Raw genomic sequence first — 15,082 nt, forward strand, 5'->3', positions numbered from 1 at the left:
TCCGAAATTAATTACGTACAAGGCTTTTGGGCCTTAAGCTCTCGTCCCTATACTCCTCCTTCTCTCCCCGCTCTCTCCACCCCCTCCCTTCCTGCCCAGACTCCTCCTCCTCCTCCTGCCATCCAGACTCCTCCTTCCTCTTCCTTATCTACTAGTAATCCACTCGGTCCCATGCCTCCTTCCGGGCCCCCAACTGGCTGTCTTGAGTCCCCTGTCTCTGCCCACACCCTCCTACAGTGTTAGCACCTTTACGAGAGGTGGCTGGGGTGGAGGGGGTAGTCAGAGTACATGTCCCTTTTTCATTGGCCCATCTTTCCAAAATTGAGAAGCGTTTAGGGGATTTCTCAGCTAATCCCACCATCTACATAAAGGAATTTAGATACCTTTGTCAGGCCTATGACTTAACTTGGCATGACCTCCAAGTTATCCTAACCTCCACCCTAAACCCTGAGGAGCAAGAGCGCATCCTAGCGGCCGCCAGGCAGCACGCCAACCAACTACATTTAACTGACGCCGCCATCCCACTAGGGGAGCAAGCAGTCCCCTCGGCAGACCCAGACTGGAACTACCAAGCAAACCAGCCTGGGCGCCGTAGGCGAGACATAATGGTTCAGTGTTTGTTGGCTGGTATGCAAGCAGCCTCAAACAAAACTGTAAATTTTAACAACTTAAAAGAAATTATTCAAAATCCAGAAGAAAATCCAGCCGCATTCTTAAATAGGCTGACTGAGGTTCTAACCCAATATACCCGGTTAGATCCGGCCTACCCCACAGAGGCCACCATTTCGGCATCTTATTTCATTTCTCAATCAGCTCCCGACATTCGTAAAAAACTTCAAAAGGTAGAGGATGGTCCTCAGGCACCAATACAAGACCTGGTTAAATTAGCCTTTAAGGTCTATAACTCCAGAGAGGAGATGGCTGAGGCAGTGTGACAGGCACGCCTCAAACAGAAGGCCCAGTTCCTAGCAGCGGCTTTACAGCCCAGTTGTAACCCCAGACCAGAGAGCACACACCCCACAGACTCCAAGGCCACGAAAGGAGCCTGCTATAAGTGTGGCAAGGCAGGACACTATGCCAGCAGGTGTCCGCAAGGTCCCTGAGTCCCAATGCAGCCTTGCTATAAGTGCAAGGCGTCAGGACATTGGGCCAATGAATGTCCTAACCCTCGTCCACCAGCAGCCCCCTGCCCTGCTTGCCAGCAGGGAGGACACTGGAAGTCTGATTGCCCCACCCTGAGAACAGGTGCTGCGTCTCCACGTGACCCCCTTTCCCAGGATCCTGGGAGCTCCTTCCAGCTCCTACATCTGGACGACAACGACAACTGAAGGTGCCGAGACTCGGGGACCCCCAACACCCTCGCCGAGCCGCGGGTAACTCTCATGGTAGCGGGTAAGACAATTAATTTTTTAATAGATAGCAGGGCTACCTATTCTGTTTTGCCGTCCTTCTCTGGACCTAGCCTTCCATCCAATATCTCTGTAGTAGGAGTAGACGGAAAGCCATCCACCCCATGAAAAACTCCACTCCTCAGTTGCTGCCTGGCCAACAACTACTTTGTGCACTCATTCCTCATTATACCCTCATGCCCTACCCCCTTACTAGGCCGAGACATCCTGAGCACCTTAAAGGCCTCCATATACATTCCCACCAACCCATCCACTCCCCTTCAACCCCCTCATGACCTGTTGCTCATGCTTTGTGCAAGCGCACACGCTCCTCCTATGTCGCCCCCACCCCCCATCTTCCCTATTTCTGTACACCCTCAAGTGTGGGACACTTCCACCCCGGTCTTAGCTGCCCACCACCCACCAGTTCTCGTCAAGCTCAAAGATCCCACTCGTTTCCCAAACCGCCCCCAATTCTCTCTCTCTCCGACACATCTACAAGGTTTAAAGCCAATTATCACACGACTACTTAGCCAACATATTCTTGTCCGCACACATTCCCCCTGTAACACTCCAATACTTCCAGTTAAAAAGGCAGATGGAACGTATAGGTTAGTACAGGATCTTCGGCTAGTCAATGAAGCCACCCGTCCCACGCACCCTGTAGTTCCCAACCCTTACACCCTTCTGTCCCATATCCCCACCAATTCTACTTATTTTACTGTGCTAGACCTTAAGGATGCTTTCTTTACCATACCCCTACACACAGACTGCCAGTTCCTTTTTGCTTTCACATGGGAGGACCCAGACACACATACCTCCACTCAACTGACGTGGACAGTCCTCCCACAAGGGTTCCGGGACAGCCCCCATTTCTTTGGTCAGGCCTTAGCAAAAGACCTTGCCTCCTGCCCTCTCACTAATAGCAAAGTTCTGCAGTATGTAGATGATCTCCTAATCTGTAGCCCTACTAATCTGTAGACTCTCTTCTAGACACTGCAACTCTCCTCAACCATTTAGGCTCATTAGGTTATAGAGTATCTAAACACAAGGCCCAAGTTTCTTGCCAAACCGTCATATACTTAGGAATTGAAATCACCCCAACAACCCGGTCACTAACTACCGACCGCATGGCCCTAATACGTAACCTTCTTCCCCCTCAAGATGCAAAAGAAATTCAATCCTTCCTAGGTCTAATAGGTTTCTTCAGACATTGGATCCCCAATTTTGGAATCCTAGCCAAACCTTTATACGCCGCAGTTAAAGAAACCCCACATGGGCCTTTGTCCAACCCCAAGTTAATCTCGACTCATTTCACCCGCTTAAAAGCTTGCCTTCTCTCACAACCCACTCTCTCACTGCCTGATTTCCAGCGTCCCTTCCAACTCTTTACAGATGAAAGGCAGAAAGTGGCAGTTGGTCTCTTAGCCCAGCCTGTCGGTAACACCCACTGTCCTGTGGCCTATCTATCCAAACAGCTAGACCCAACTGTACAAGGCTGGCAACCCTGTCTGCGTGCGCTAGCAGCGGCAGCCTGCCTGACCCAGGAAGCAAAAAAGCTCATTAGAGGCAGTAATCTAACAGTCCTCTCCACACACCGTCTTCAGGATCTCATCTCTCATAAAAGTATTAGCCACTTAACTCCATCCCAGCTCCAACTTTTCCATCTCTTATTCATAGAAGACCCCACTGTTACTTTAGAAGTTTGCTACTCTCTAAATCCAGCCACTTTACTGCCAGACTCTGTTAAACCACCCCATACTAAACATTCTTGTCCTGAGGTTCTGGAGGCTGAACCCCCCAGCCACCTACACTTGCATGACCAGCCCCTTCAGAATGCACAACTAACCCTATTTGTGGATGGCAGCTCCTTTATCAACCCTCAAGGAAACAGAAAGGCAGGATATGCAGTAGTTACCTCTTCCACAGTTTTAGAGGCAAAACCCCTACCACAAGGGACCACATCACAGCAGGCAGAACTCACTGCACTAACCAAGGCACTCCTACTATCAAAAGGAAAAACAGTTAACATATACACAGATTCTAAATATGCTTTTCTAATCACACACACCCATTCAGTCATCTGGAAAGAGAGAGGGTTTTTAACCACCGGCGGTACCCCTATTATTAACAAAAACCAAATACTCAAACTACTAGATGCACTGTCGGCACCTTCCAAGGTAGCCATTATACATTGTAGAGGGCACCAAACTTCATCTAACCCGGTAGCAGCTGGCAACAATTTTGCTGACGTCACTGCCAAGTCAGCCGCCGGATTTTCCATCCCTAAGCCTCCTTCTGCCTGTTTTCTCTCCCCCCAGTATGCCCCTAATTACACTCAGGAAGAAAAGACTAAGCTATTACAAAATCCAACAGCCAAACTAACTACAGGTGACTGGATATATATTGATAACAAACTAGTTATTGCTGAAACACAACTCCATACCATTCTAACAGACATACATAATTCTTTACATATAGGACCCAAAGCCTTATATGATTTCCTAAATCCCCTCCTCCACTGTCCAACACTACAAAAACACTTACTTACAATCAACCAGCAGTGCTCTACCTGCCTAAAGGCAAATCCTCAAGGCGCATTGCGTAATCCCCATCCCAGCCATCAACTCAGAGGACACCAACCAGGTGAAGATTGGCAAATTGATTTCACACATATGCCAAGACATAAAAAATTCAAATACCTCTTAATCCTTGTGGACACCTCTTCAGGGTGGATCGAGGCCTATCCTACCACAGGAGAAACCGCTAACATTGTTGCCTCTATACTCACTGAACATATTATTCCTAGGTTTGGCCTCCCGGTCACTCTTCAATCCGACAATGGTCCAGCATTCATCTCTAAGGTAGTCCAACAGGTGGCAGCCCTCCTACACATCACCTGGAAACTCCACATCCCTTATAGGCCTCAGTCTTCTGGTAAGGTAGAAAAGGCTAACGGACTCATCAAACAGCAGCTCACCAAACTCTCAATCGAAACCCGGCAGTCGTGGGTAACTCTCCTTCCCTTAGCCCTGACCCGGCTGCGGGCAGCACCTCGAAGCCCAACAGGCCTCAGTCCGTTCGAATTAGTCTACGGACGGCCCCTAACCCTCCAACAAATACCTTCCCTGCCAGCCCCTTTGGCGAACTACCTCCCATATCTCACTCTTCTCAGACAACTCCTAAGACAACACGCTGAGTTAGCACACCCTCCTCCAATAGACGCCTACAACCCTACATCTCTCCTTCAGTCCCAGAGACCATGTATACATAAAAGATATCCAAGCCAAAGACTTACAGCCCAGGTGGAAAGGCCCATACATTGTCCTCCTGTCTACACATACAGCAGCAAAACTCCTAGGACACACGCATTGGATTATTCATATTTCCCAGCTAAAAAGGGCCCCCACCAGGAACAATCAGTGGACATCAGTTCAACTTTCCCCCACTCGCCTCAAACTTACAAAACTTTCTTAACTAGTTCATGCTCCCTGACCCCTGGCGCTTAGCTCGCTTTCTCACCATCCTCTACATAAACCTATCAGACTTTCAATACATAACTCCAGACCCATATCTACCTCCAGACAATAGTCCAGAGCAGTGGTTCTCCCGTCTCCTAACCTTCATCGAACATCTCCAGTGGCAAGGGACACTCCGTGACTACACTGAAAATGAAGTCTCATTTTATACTTATATTGCTGTTTCACTCATACACTCAGACCTTTGCTAGTCCGCCTACTGTATGGCAATTTTTTCTCATCACTGAAACTTGGCCACAAGACAGCCGAACACACTCAGTAGCACATAGTTCTGCCAGTTGTCTTCCTTAAGGCTATCAAACTTCTCTCCGCACAATAGAGACCCCTTTCTCATGGCTCACACTTATCCGCCAAAGGCTAAACTTAACCTACACTGTGAATATAACCAATCTCTCCCACTGCTTCCTCTGTGAGGCTTTAGAAGGCCCCCGCCTAGTGGCAGCCCCCTGCCCAGGGCCTTCAACACAACTGGTCAAACATCCCACAATTCACTCACACTCCAGGCGCCACTATACCAAAATCCAAATAGCCCAATCCTTCCTTTCCATTATTCAACTCCAAATTCATCCTGAGGTAATCATACTCAGGCACCCAATGGAGGCTAAACAGCCCCCATTGGAGGCTATTTCTGGTACAACTGGTCTCTCTCTCTAAAACTCTTAACCATACAGCCATTAACTGATCCCTCTATGTCCCCGTGTCCTTGGTCCCCAGTCTAACTTTATACAGCCAGGCAGAAGTAGCAGAGCTTTTCCAGCAACTTTCCATGCCACTACGCCACTTCCGTCAAAAACGGGCTGTTTTCCTCCCTCTAGTTATTGGAATCAGCTGAAAGCCTGGCCTCCCTGCAGCGCCGAACTACCTCAATAGCCCAAGTAGCTGCCCAAAACAGGCGAGCCCTAGGCTTGTTTACAGCTGAAAAAGGAGGCACTTGTCTCTTCCTTGGAGAAGGGTGCTGCTATTATGTTAGCAAGTCAGGCCTAGTAGACACTAACATTCAAACCCTCAATAAAATAAAATAAAATAAAAAAACTGAGATACAGAACCTTAATACCCCATCCTTGCCGGGACCTTCCTTCTGGGTTTTGCCCATATTCCAACAAATGCTTCCATACCTCATTCCTATACTAATACTGTGCCTTATTTTATTCCTCATCCGTACGTCCAAATGCCAACCATGGGCCCCGACCTTAACAGTGCCCCTTAACAGCAGGAAGTAGCCAGACAGACCACGGCGCCCCTTTATCACTATTATCAATAAAAGGTTGGACTGTTTGGATGAACGGAGGCAAGATGGTGCACTTCCGGGTTCTTCATCCCCCCCCCCCCCCAACTTTTCCTGCGCGCGCGAAAATGCAGCCGGCGACCCGGGAAGGTGCAGACCAACTAGGCATGTGCCAGGTGATGTCAATCTGAAGAGACCAAGATTTACCTGGTCGCAACTGCGGAACGCCCCCCGACACGCCCGTGCCCCGCCTATTGCCCTCCCACTCCTAGAAAAGCGGCTCCGGACGAACGCCACGCCCGGACTTCCCAGCTTCCCCGCTGCGGTCGGGACTGTTGGAACTCTGTCCGAGAGCTGCACGGGTGACTCTGTTGACCTCATTTGCTGGAGGCCAACAGACCTCTCCCTACCCACCTTCTTCCCCTGAAGCTAGGTGACCAAAATAAACTTGCAGTTTTGCTCCTACACTTGCCTACTCGCTGGTTCTTTTGTGCCCGCTCTGGTGGTCTTAGAAAAACAAATCACTTCTCTCTTTGGAGGCAGAAATTGGGCATAAGACAATATGAGGGGTGGTCTCCTCCCTTAGTGAAATGTCATCAGTTAAGGCAAGGACCGGCCATTTTCACTTCTTTTGTGGTGGAATGTCGTCGGTTATGGCGGGGCAGGGCATTTTCACTTCTTTTGTGATTCTTCAGTTACTTCAGGCCATCTGGGCGTATTCGTGCAAGTCACAGGGGATGCCATGGCTTGGCTTGGGCTCAGAGGCCTGACACTCTCCCTGCTGATCATGTCTGGCTAATCTCCCAAAGCCCAATCCCTTCTACAAAACAACAACTCCTTTCCTTCCTAGGCATGGTTAGTGCGGTCAGAATTCTTACACAAGAGCTGGGACCGTGTCCTGTAGCCTTTCTGTCCAAGCAACTTGACCTTACTGTTTTAGCCTAGCCCTCATGTCTGCATGCAGCAGCTGCCACTGCTTTAATACTATACCACGGCCTGTAGCCTTTCTGTCCAAACAACTTGAACTACTGTTTTAGCCTAGCCCTCATGTCTGCGTGCAGCAGCTGCCACCACTTTAATACTGTTAGTGGCCCTAAAAATCACAAACTATGCTCAACTCTCTACAGTTTTCATAACTTCCAAATCTATTTTCTTCCCCCAACCATCACTCAAGGCAACCCTTATGCTGATAAAGTAACTAAAAAGCAGCCATCAAAAGGCATCAGATTCCATCGCTCAGGACAATGCTTATGCTGATAAGTTAGCTAAAAAAAGCAGCTAGCATTCCAACTTCTACCCCTCACAGTTGTTTTCCTCCTTCTCACTCTGACCTACTTCCCCACTGAAACCTCCACCTATCAATCTCTTCCCACACAAGGCAAATGGTTCTTGACCAAGGAAAATATCTCCTTCCAGCCTCACAGGCCCATTCTATTCTGTCGTCATTTCATAACCTCTTCCATCTAGGTTACAAGCCGCTAGCCTGTCTCTTAGAACCTCTCATTTCCTTTCCATCCTAGAAATCTATTCTCAAAGAAATCACTGCTCAGTGTTCCATCTGCTATTCTACTACTCCTCAGGAATTTCTCAGGCCCCCTCCCTTTCCTACACATCAAGCTCAGGGAGTTACTCCTACCCAGGACTGGCAAATTGACTTTACTCACATGCCCCGAGTCAGAAAACTAAAATATCTCTTAGTCTAGGTAGACACTTTCACTGGATGGGTAGAGGCTTTTCCCACAGGGTCTGAGAAGCCCACCGTGGTCATTTCTTCCCTTCTGTCTCGGTTTGGCCTTCATACCTCTATAGAGTCTGATAATGGACCAGCCTTTAATAGTCAAATCACCCAAGCAGTTTCTCAGGCTCTTGGGATTCAGTGAAACCTTTATATCCTTTAGCATTCTCAATCTTCAGGAAATGTAGAACGGACTAATAGTCTTTTAAAAACACACCTCACCAAGCTCAGTCACCAACGTAAAAAGGACTAGACAATACTTCTACCACCTTCCCTTCTCAGAATTCAGGCCTGTCCTTGGAATGCTAGAGGGGACAGCCCATTTAAGCTCCTGTATAGGCGCTCCTTTTTATTAGGTCCCAGTCTCATTCCAGACACCAGCCCACCTTGAACTGCACCCCAAAATCTTAGAGCCTAAAAACTCACCAACCAAGCAAGTAATTACACTGAATTCCCTTAGGCTCTCTCTAATTAGATGTCCTAGGTCCTCCCAATTCTTAGTCCTTTAATACCTGTTTTTTTTTTTTTCCTTTTCTTATACAGACCTTGTGTCTTCCATTTAGTTTTTCAATTCATACAAAACTGCATCCAGGCCATCACCAATCATTCTATGTGACAAATGCTCCTTCTAACAACCCCACAATATCACCTTTTACCACAAGACCTTCCTTCAGCTTAATCTCTCCCACTCTAGGTTCCCACACCGCCCCAATCCCACTTGAAGCAGCCCTGAGAAACATCGCCCATTCTCTCCATACCACCCCCCAAAAATTTTCGCTGCCCTAACACTTCAACACTATTTTATTTTTCTTAATATAAGAAGGCAGGAATGTCAGGCCTCTGAGCCCAAGCCAAGCCATCGCATTCCCTGAGACTTGCACATATATGCCCAGATGGCCTGAAGTAACCGAAGAATCACAAAAGAAGTGAAAATGCCCTGCCCGCCTTAACTGATGACATTCCACCACAGAAGTGAAAATGGCCGGTCCTTGCCTTAAGTGATGACATTACCTTGTGAAATTCCTTTTCCTGGCTCATCCTGGCTCAAAAGCTCCACCACTGAGCACCTTGTGACCCCCCACTCCTGCCCTCCAGAGAACAACCCCCCTTTGACTGTAATTTTCCTTTACCTACCCAAATCCTATAAAACAGCCACACTTCGCTCTCTTTTCGGACTCAGCCCACCTGCACCAAGGTGATTAAAAAGCTTTATTGCTCACACAAAGCCTGTTTGGTGGTCTCTTCACATGGATGCGCATGACACCACTTTGAAGGCTTTCTTGCCTCTACCAGGACAAACTCAGTTGTTTATCTCTTTTCTGAATTTTCCTGGTACTTTTACTCTGAATATAGCGCTTAATTAACTTTCTGCCTTGTACCTAGGACTAACACACTAAATTCGCAGAAGACAAAGTAAGAGAATACAATAACAGGATATAAAATTTTAACAGCCAAGTGAGAAAGAATTTATGGGTGACCTTTATTGGGCAAAAGAAAATGTTGTTAGTGTAAGATTTAGGGGTGTAGTGACCAAGGCGTAAACTAGGATGGTAGCAATGAAAGGGAAGACTCTCCAGTAACATGGGAAACATTTACACTGCATGTTTCACATGTCCGTGTGAAGAGATCACCAAACAGGCTTTGTGTGAGCAACATGGCTGTTTATTTCACCCAGATGCAGGTGGGCTGAGTCTGAAAAAGGAGTCAGCAAACGGTGGTGGGATTATCATTGTGTTTTACAGGTTTTGGGATAGGTGGTGAAGTTAAGAGCAATGTTTTGGGGACAGGGGGTAAAGCTCAACAAGTACATTCTCAAGGGTGGGGAGAATTACAAAAAAACTTCTTAAGAGTTGGGTAGATTACAAAGTACATCGATCAGTTAGGGGGAGCAGAAACAAATCACAATGGTGGAATGTCATCGGTTAAGCTATTTTCACTTCTATGGATCTTCAGTTGCTTCAGGCCATCTGGATGTATACATGCAAGTCACTGGGGATATGATGGCTTAGCTTAGGCTCAGAGGCCTGACACTGAAGGCTTGCATTTGGGCTTTTATTAGCTTTCACAACGAGGTATCTAAACCTGGACAGTTTCACAAACACCCATTTTAAAACATTCCAGCTACCATCTCAAAACTCAGGGTCTCACTGGAAGAGAAAGTGACTCCAAGTAGAATTCCTCAGGGAGACATTCACTTCCATCATTGGCTGACCAGGAGCTTTGGACAGCCTCTACTGCACCCGCATATCCAAGGACACCACATCCACATCAGCCGACAAGTCATAAATAGCCTTGAGAATACGTGTATAGGTCAAATTTAGGTAAGCAATTAAATTCTCTTTTAAATTTTAAAATACACAAATATGGAAACACAAATATGCTTTCGCTTTAGGTAAGGCATTTGAGAGCAAAATGTATTAATACTTTGAGTCCCCCAAGCAGACACAATCTGGGTTTGACCGTTCTCTGCGGGTGAAGGTGAAGGCTGACCACGGGGACCAGCTCTCCTTCCAAGTCCCAGCCGGGCCCTCTCACCCAGGTTCCCATCCTGCACTGCGCTGCACGTCCCCCATCGTTCAGCGCCACCGGGCCCTCCCAGCCCCGCCGCCTCCTTCTCCTCCGCCCTGGCTCTCTCTCCGCGCTGGTATCAGCCTCGGCGTCCCACAGAGAAGGCAAGACGTGGGAAGGTAGAGAACCAGACCAGGCTTATCAGGGATTGCCGGGAGAGGGGATGCAGCCCCTCCCCAGGTCGCACCCAAGGCGCAGGCAAAGGTCACGGAGCATGCGTTGAATACCTGGGGCGGCGACCCCTCCCACGCAGACGGCTCTCAGCTGGCCTCGCCCAGCGCCGCCTCCTTCTGCTGCCCAGCCGCCTCTTCCCGCCTCGCCTCGCCCCGCCCCATCCCGCCCACGGGCTCCCAGTGGGCGGGACCAGAGGAGTCCCGCGCTGGGGGACTGTCAAGGCCGTGACCCGGGTTTTATTGCCCTAGTGGCCGAAGGGGAGCCAACATGGCAGCGGGTTTCCGGCGATGCTGCGGGGTGAGAGGGAGCCCAGCGGTGCGGTGGGGCAGGGACATGGATATTGTGTCAGAGCGAGGGACTCTGGGCCAAAAATAGGTGCGGCTGGGAGGAGTGGGAAGTCGGGCTGAGGAGGGAGCCTGCCTAGGGGTCGCCACCTGCTTTCACGCCTCCTACCACAGGAGGGAATGTAGCCTGGCGTTTCATTTTCCGTATCCTCCCGTCAGCCGACCCCGTTATAGCCGGCATCCTCTCTTTAGAATATCGTTTTTCTTTCTCTGGTAAACCCTCCAAATATTTACCCCGGGAATCCCACCTTTTTCCGAAGTGACCCGGTCTCTGTGTCAGAGCCACGGGAAAAAGGAAAATGGAGCAGCTACTCCTTGAGATACTTAATATGTTTAGTAAGCTTTTCGTTGTGTAATATGGTGGAGGACGCTTCCACGTTGCTTAGGGGGAAAAAAAAGTAAAAGAAAAAACCTACCGCAGGATTTTATGTGAACTTGTCTGTGTATTCTAGTATTGGGCCTTAACAGATTCTAAATAAGTTTGTCATTAGATGCACTTTGGTATCTTAAATATTCTTGACATGTTCACACAACTGCCATTTAGATGTCACTTAAAATTAAGTTAAAGTTATGTCTTTGACCAAAACAGCTGAGGTTTTAGAATAATCCTAAAGAATTGCTGCCCATATTTTGCTGGTGTTATTCAAGTTAATGTGCAGTGAAGGCAGAAATTGGGGGATTTCAGCTATTTTTAACTCCAGCACCAGAAAAGCAGATTTCTCAACCTTCCAAGGAAGGATCTAAAAAAACCTGATAGAGAAAACGTATACCCTTTTTCTCTTCTTTAACCCATAAAACTATCACTCTTATGTTCCCTAGAAATACACAGAAGTGTTCAATTCTAGTGGTGCTATTTCGATATTTGGAATTTCATTGTTTTAGACAGAGAACCCGAGGTAATAAAACCAATGTTTATATAGCATTAGGCTTTCAAAACATTATCTTACTTTAATCGTCCGAAAATACTTAGTGAGATTAGCACCATTTTTCGGTTTTGAATGGAAGCTATAAGCAGTTTGTAACCTGTCTACAGCCATAAATATAGTTGTGGAACCTAGATTCAAATTCAGCAATTGTAACTCCAGATCCCTTGCTATTTCTCTTTTCTATTTGTAAACCACCTCTCTAACTGGCTAACTTTGTTATGTAATTAACAGGTTGATGGGCATTGTATTCTGGTAATAGCAACCTTTGCACTTTGTTCTATGTAACGTGTTTTCCTGAACAGTCACATGTGAAGTGAACTTTTTCCCTGTTTAAAGTCTCTCGGTTGGCCGGACGCGGTGTCTCACGCCTGTAATCCTAGCACCTTGGGGGGACTAGGCGGGTGGATCACTTAAGGCCAGAAGTTCGAGACCAGCCTGGCCAACGTAAGGAAACCCTGTCTTTACTGAAAATACGAAAAATTAGCTGGGCATGGTAGCATACGCCTGTAATCCCAGGAGACTGAGTTTGCAATGAGCGGAGATCTCCCCACTGCATTCTAGCCTGGGTGACAGAGGGAGACTCTGTCAAAAAAAGTCTCTCAGTAGACCATTTAACCTGGTTTGAGTTCTGACTTTTGTGCATGGGATTTAAAAACGCATTTATAATAAGAGTCAGTTTTTTTGTTCTGATTTTTGCGGAATGTTTTCCTTTGTTATGGAACCTAGTGACCAACTAGGATACTAATAGAAAGATGAGTATAGCAAGGTGGTTAATAGCATGGGCTCTTGATAGTAAATGTTAGAATACTGGTTGCACTAATAGTAGAGTGACTTTGCCTAATTTAGTTGACTTTCTGAGCCTTCGTTTCTTCACATGCGAAAATGGAATAAAAGTAATAACTTAATCCTAGACTTGACCTAGGATTCAGTGAATTAACCTGTGTAATGTGACTGTAAATCAGAGTAGATTTGGTCTGTGACTACTGGACAATAAGGACCAGAGAAACTGTTTCACTTTTTTTTTTTTTTTTTTTTTTTGAGACGGAGTCTTGCTCTGTCACCCAGGCTGGAATGCAGTGGTGCAGTTTAGGCTCACTGCAACCTCCACCTCCCGGGTTCAAGCTATTCTCCTACCTCAGCCTCCCGAGTAGCTAGGACTACATACCACCACACCTGGCTTACTTTTGTATTTTTAGTAGAAATGGGGTTTCACCATGTTGGTCAGACTGGTCTCAAACCCCTGACCTTATGATCCACCCGCCTCAGCCTCCCAAAGTGCTGGGATTACGCACGTGAGCCACCCCACCTGGCAGTGTCTCACTTTCAAAATAAAATGAATGAAGTTGCAAAGAAAATGCGAGTTTTCATACTCTGTGTGTGTGTTTTTTTTAATTGTAGTATGAGTTATGTTATTTTGAAAGCGCTGTTTCAGTTACAAATATTTGATACTCTTAATTATATTGTCACCTTCCATGTAGGAAATCCTCTGTGTACGTTGAAATTGTCGTCTACAAACAGTTTCTTTTTATGGATTTTGAAAAACATAAGAATTTAAATGTAGAAACTTTAGTATATTCTTCAGCTTCTCTTTTTTCTTAGTATCTCAGCTTGTTAAAATTGCCAGATAGTTCAATTAAACTCTTTTACAGTGAAAATTGTGTTATTTTGGCTGTCCTGAAACCTTTACACAGGAACACCATTGTAGTTCCCAGTTTGGCAGCTTTAATAAATGCAAATTTTTACTTTTGTATCCATTAAGCTGTCATGAATATAAAAATGGGTTGCAAAACAATAATATATGTATATTTGATTGTTTGTTTCTTTACATGTTCCTTTGAAGAAATATGAGTATATTTCAGATCCTAAGACAAGTAATGTATTAGTAGTTTAGAACAGGGATGGCAAACGTTTTTTGAAAAGGAACGGATAGTATATGTTTTTGGCTTTGTGAACCATATAGTCTCTGTGGTAACTACTTAGATCTGCTGTGAAAGCAGCAATAGACAGCATGATGTGACTGCCATAGTTTGGTGACTCCTTGCTCAGAACATTGTAAGAATGCCTGTAGACAGCTGAAAATACAGAACATGGTTTTATGCTAATTTATTTTGTTAGAGTGGGGTATCCTAAAAAATGAGATCCTCTGAGAGGAAGGTTCCCAGAGGCATGCATGGGAGGCTCACAGGGACAGCGTATCAAAGTTGATGGACTAGGCAACTCTTGAACACAGTATGTTCACTTTCCACCTATCATTCTCCCCACCCCAACTCTCCAACCATCAGTGTCCTAGGAGCTTGTAAGATACCCAGAATAGTGGTCCTACGTCTACTAGTACCCTTGACTGTTGTCTGTTCTAAATCCTCCACTTCAGTAGTGTAAATACCACTGACTTTATTTTCATTACTTTTTAAAAACATCTCCTCTATCATAGGAGTTTATATAACTGGTAATTGACTTATTTAAATTATGATTGAAGGCATTTAAATAGTGATGACTTTAAAAACTATGAGTATGGTCAAACAAGTTGTTGTACTCACAATTATGAATAGTCTCTTATCTGATTAATGTTTAACTTATCAAATTTATTTTAATAAAAGTGTTCTTTACAGGTCCTGAGAAGTATTTCTCGTTTTCATTGGAGATCACAGCATACAAAAGCCGATCGACAGCGTGAACCAGGATTAGGATTTAGTTTTGGTATATGTTCTGTTCTATCTTTTGACTTTAAACTTACACATATGAAGCTCTGTCTATGTATTTGTTTGGAGTATGTTTGTAAATAAACTTAATAATGTCTTTCAATGAGTAGGACCAGTCCACCGTCCACAGATCGTTCGCAGTAACTCACACCCATTCTTCCTGATGTCATTTTCTTCCTCAGTATACTATACTATACATTAGATCTGTGTTAGTAGCATACATGCACTTATGTTCCTTCCTTTTTTTCTAAGTGTTTAGCCCAAAATCAATGAGATTTACTGATATATATGAATAGTCTTCAACTTACATATCTGAATGCCACAAATACATTTTAAAACACTTGTTAGATTACAGTGCTAGGTGCCTGGTAATAAGCTAAAGCTTGTTTTTGCTATAATATATCCAAATTGCAATTTTGGTACTATTAGGTGAAGTTCTCACTCCTGGCACCAGGGAGCCATGTGGTTGTTGTAGGGAAAAGGA

At 45.8% G+C, this 15,082-nt stretch overlaps 1 protein-coding gene across 3 annotated transcripts in view; it reads left to right on the forward strand.

Moving 5' to 3' along the window:
* The first annotated feature begins 10,435 nt into the window (after window positions 1-10,435).
* ACADM (acyl-CoA dehydrogenase medium chain) overlaps window positions 10,436-15,082 on the forward strand; it is a 38,875-nt gene continuing 34,228 nt past the window's right edge. The window contains exons 1-2 of one of the 3 annotated variants that reach the window (XM_010368597.2): window positions 10,441-10,926; window positions 14,509-14,596. In XM_010368597.2, coding sequence (XP_010366899.1) covers window positions 10,897-10,926; window positions 14,509-14,596 — 118 coding nt within the window. In that variant the 5' untranslated portion in view covers window positions 10,441-10,896. Of the gene's footprint in view, window positions 10,927-14,508; window positions 14,597-15,082 lie in introns of all 3 variants that reach the window. The other 2 variants (XM_010368598.2, XM_030942197.1) reach the window with 2 other exon arrangements.

This window comes from Rhinopithecus roxellana, chromosome 12 (assembly GCF_007565055.1).
Source record: "Rhinopithecus roxellana isolate Shanxi Qingling chromosome 12, ASM756505v1, whole genome shotgun sequence".
NCBI classification, from domain to species: Eukaryota; Metazoa; Chordata; class Mammalia; order Primates; family Cercopithecidae; genus Rhinopithecus; species Rhinopithecus roxellana.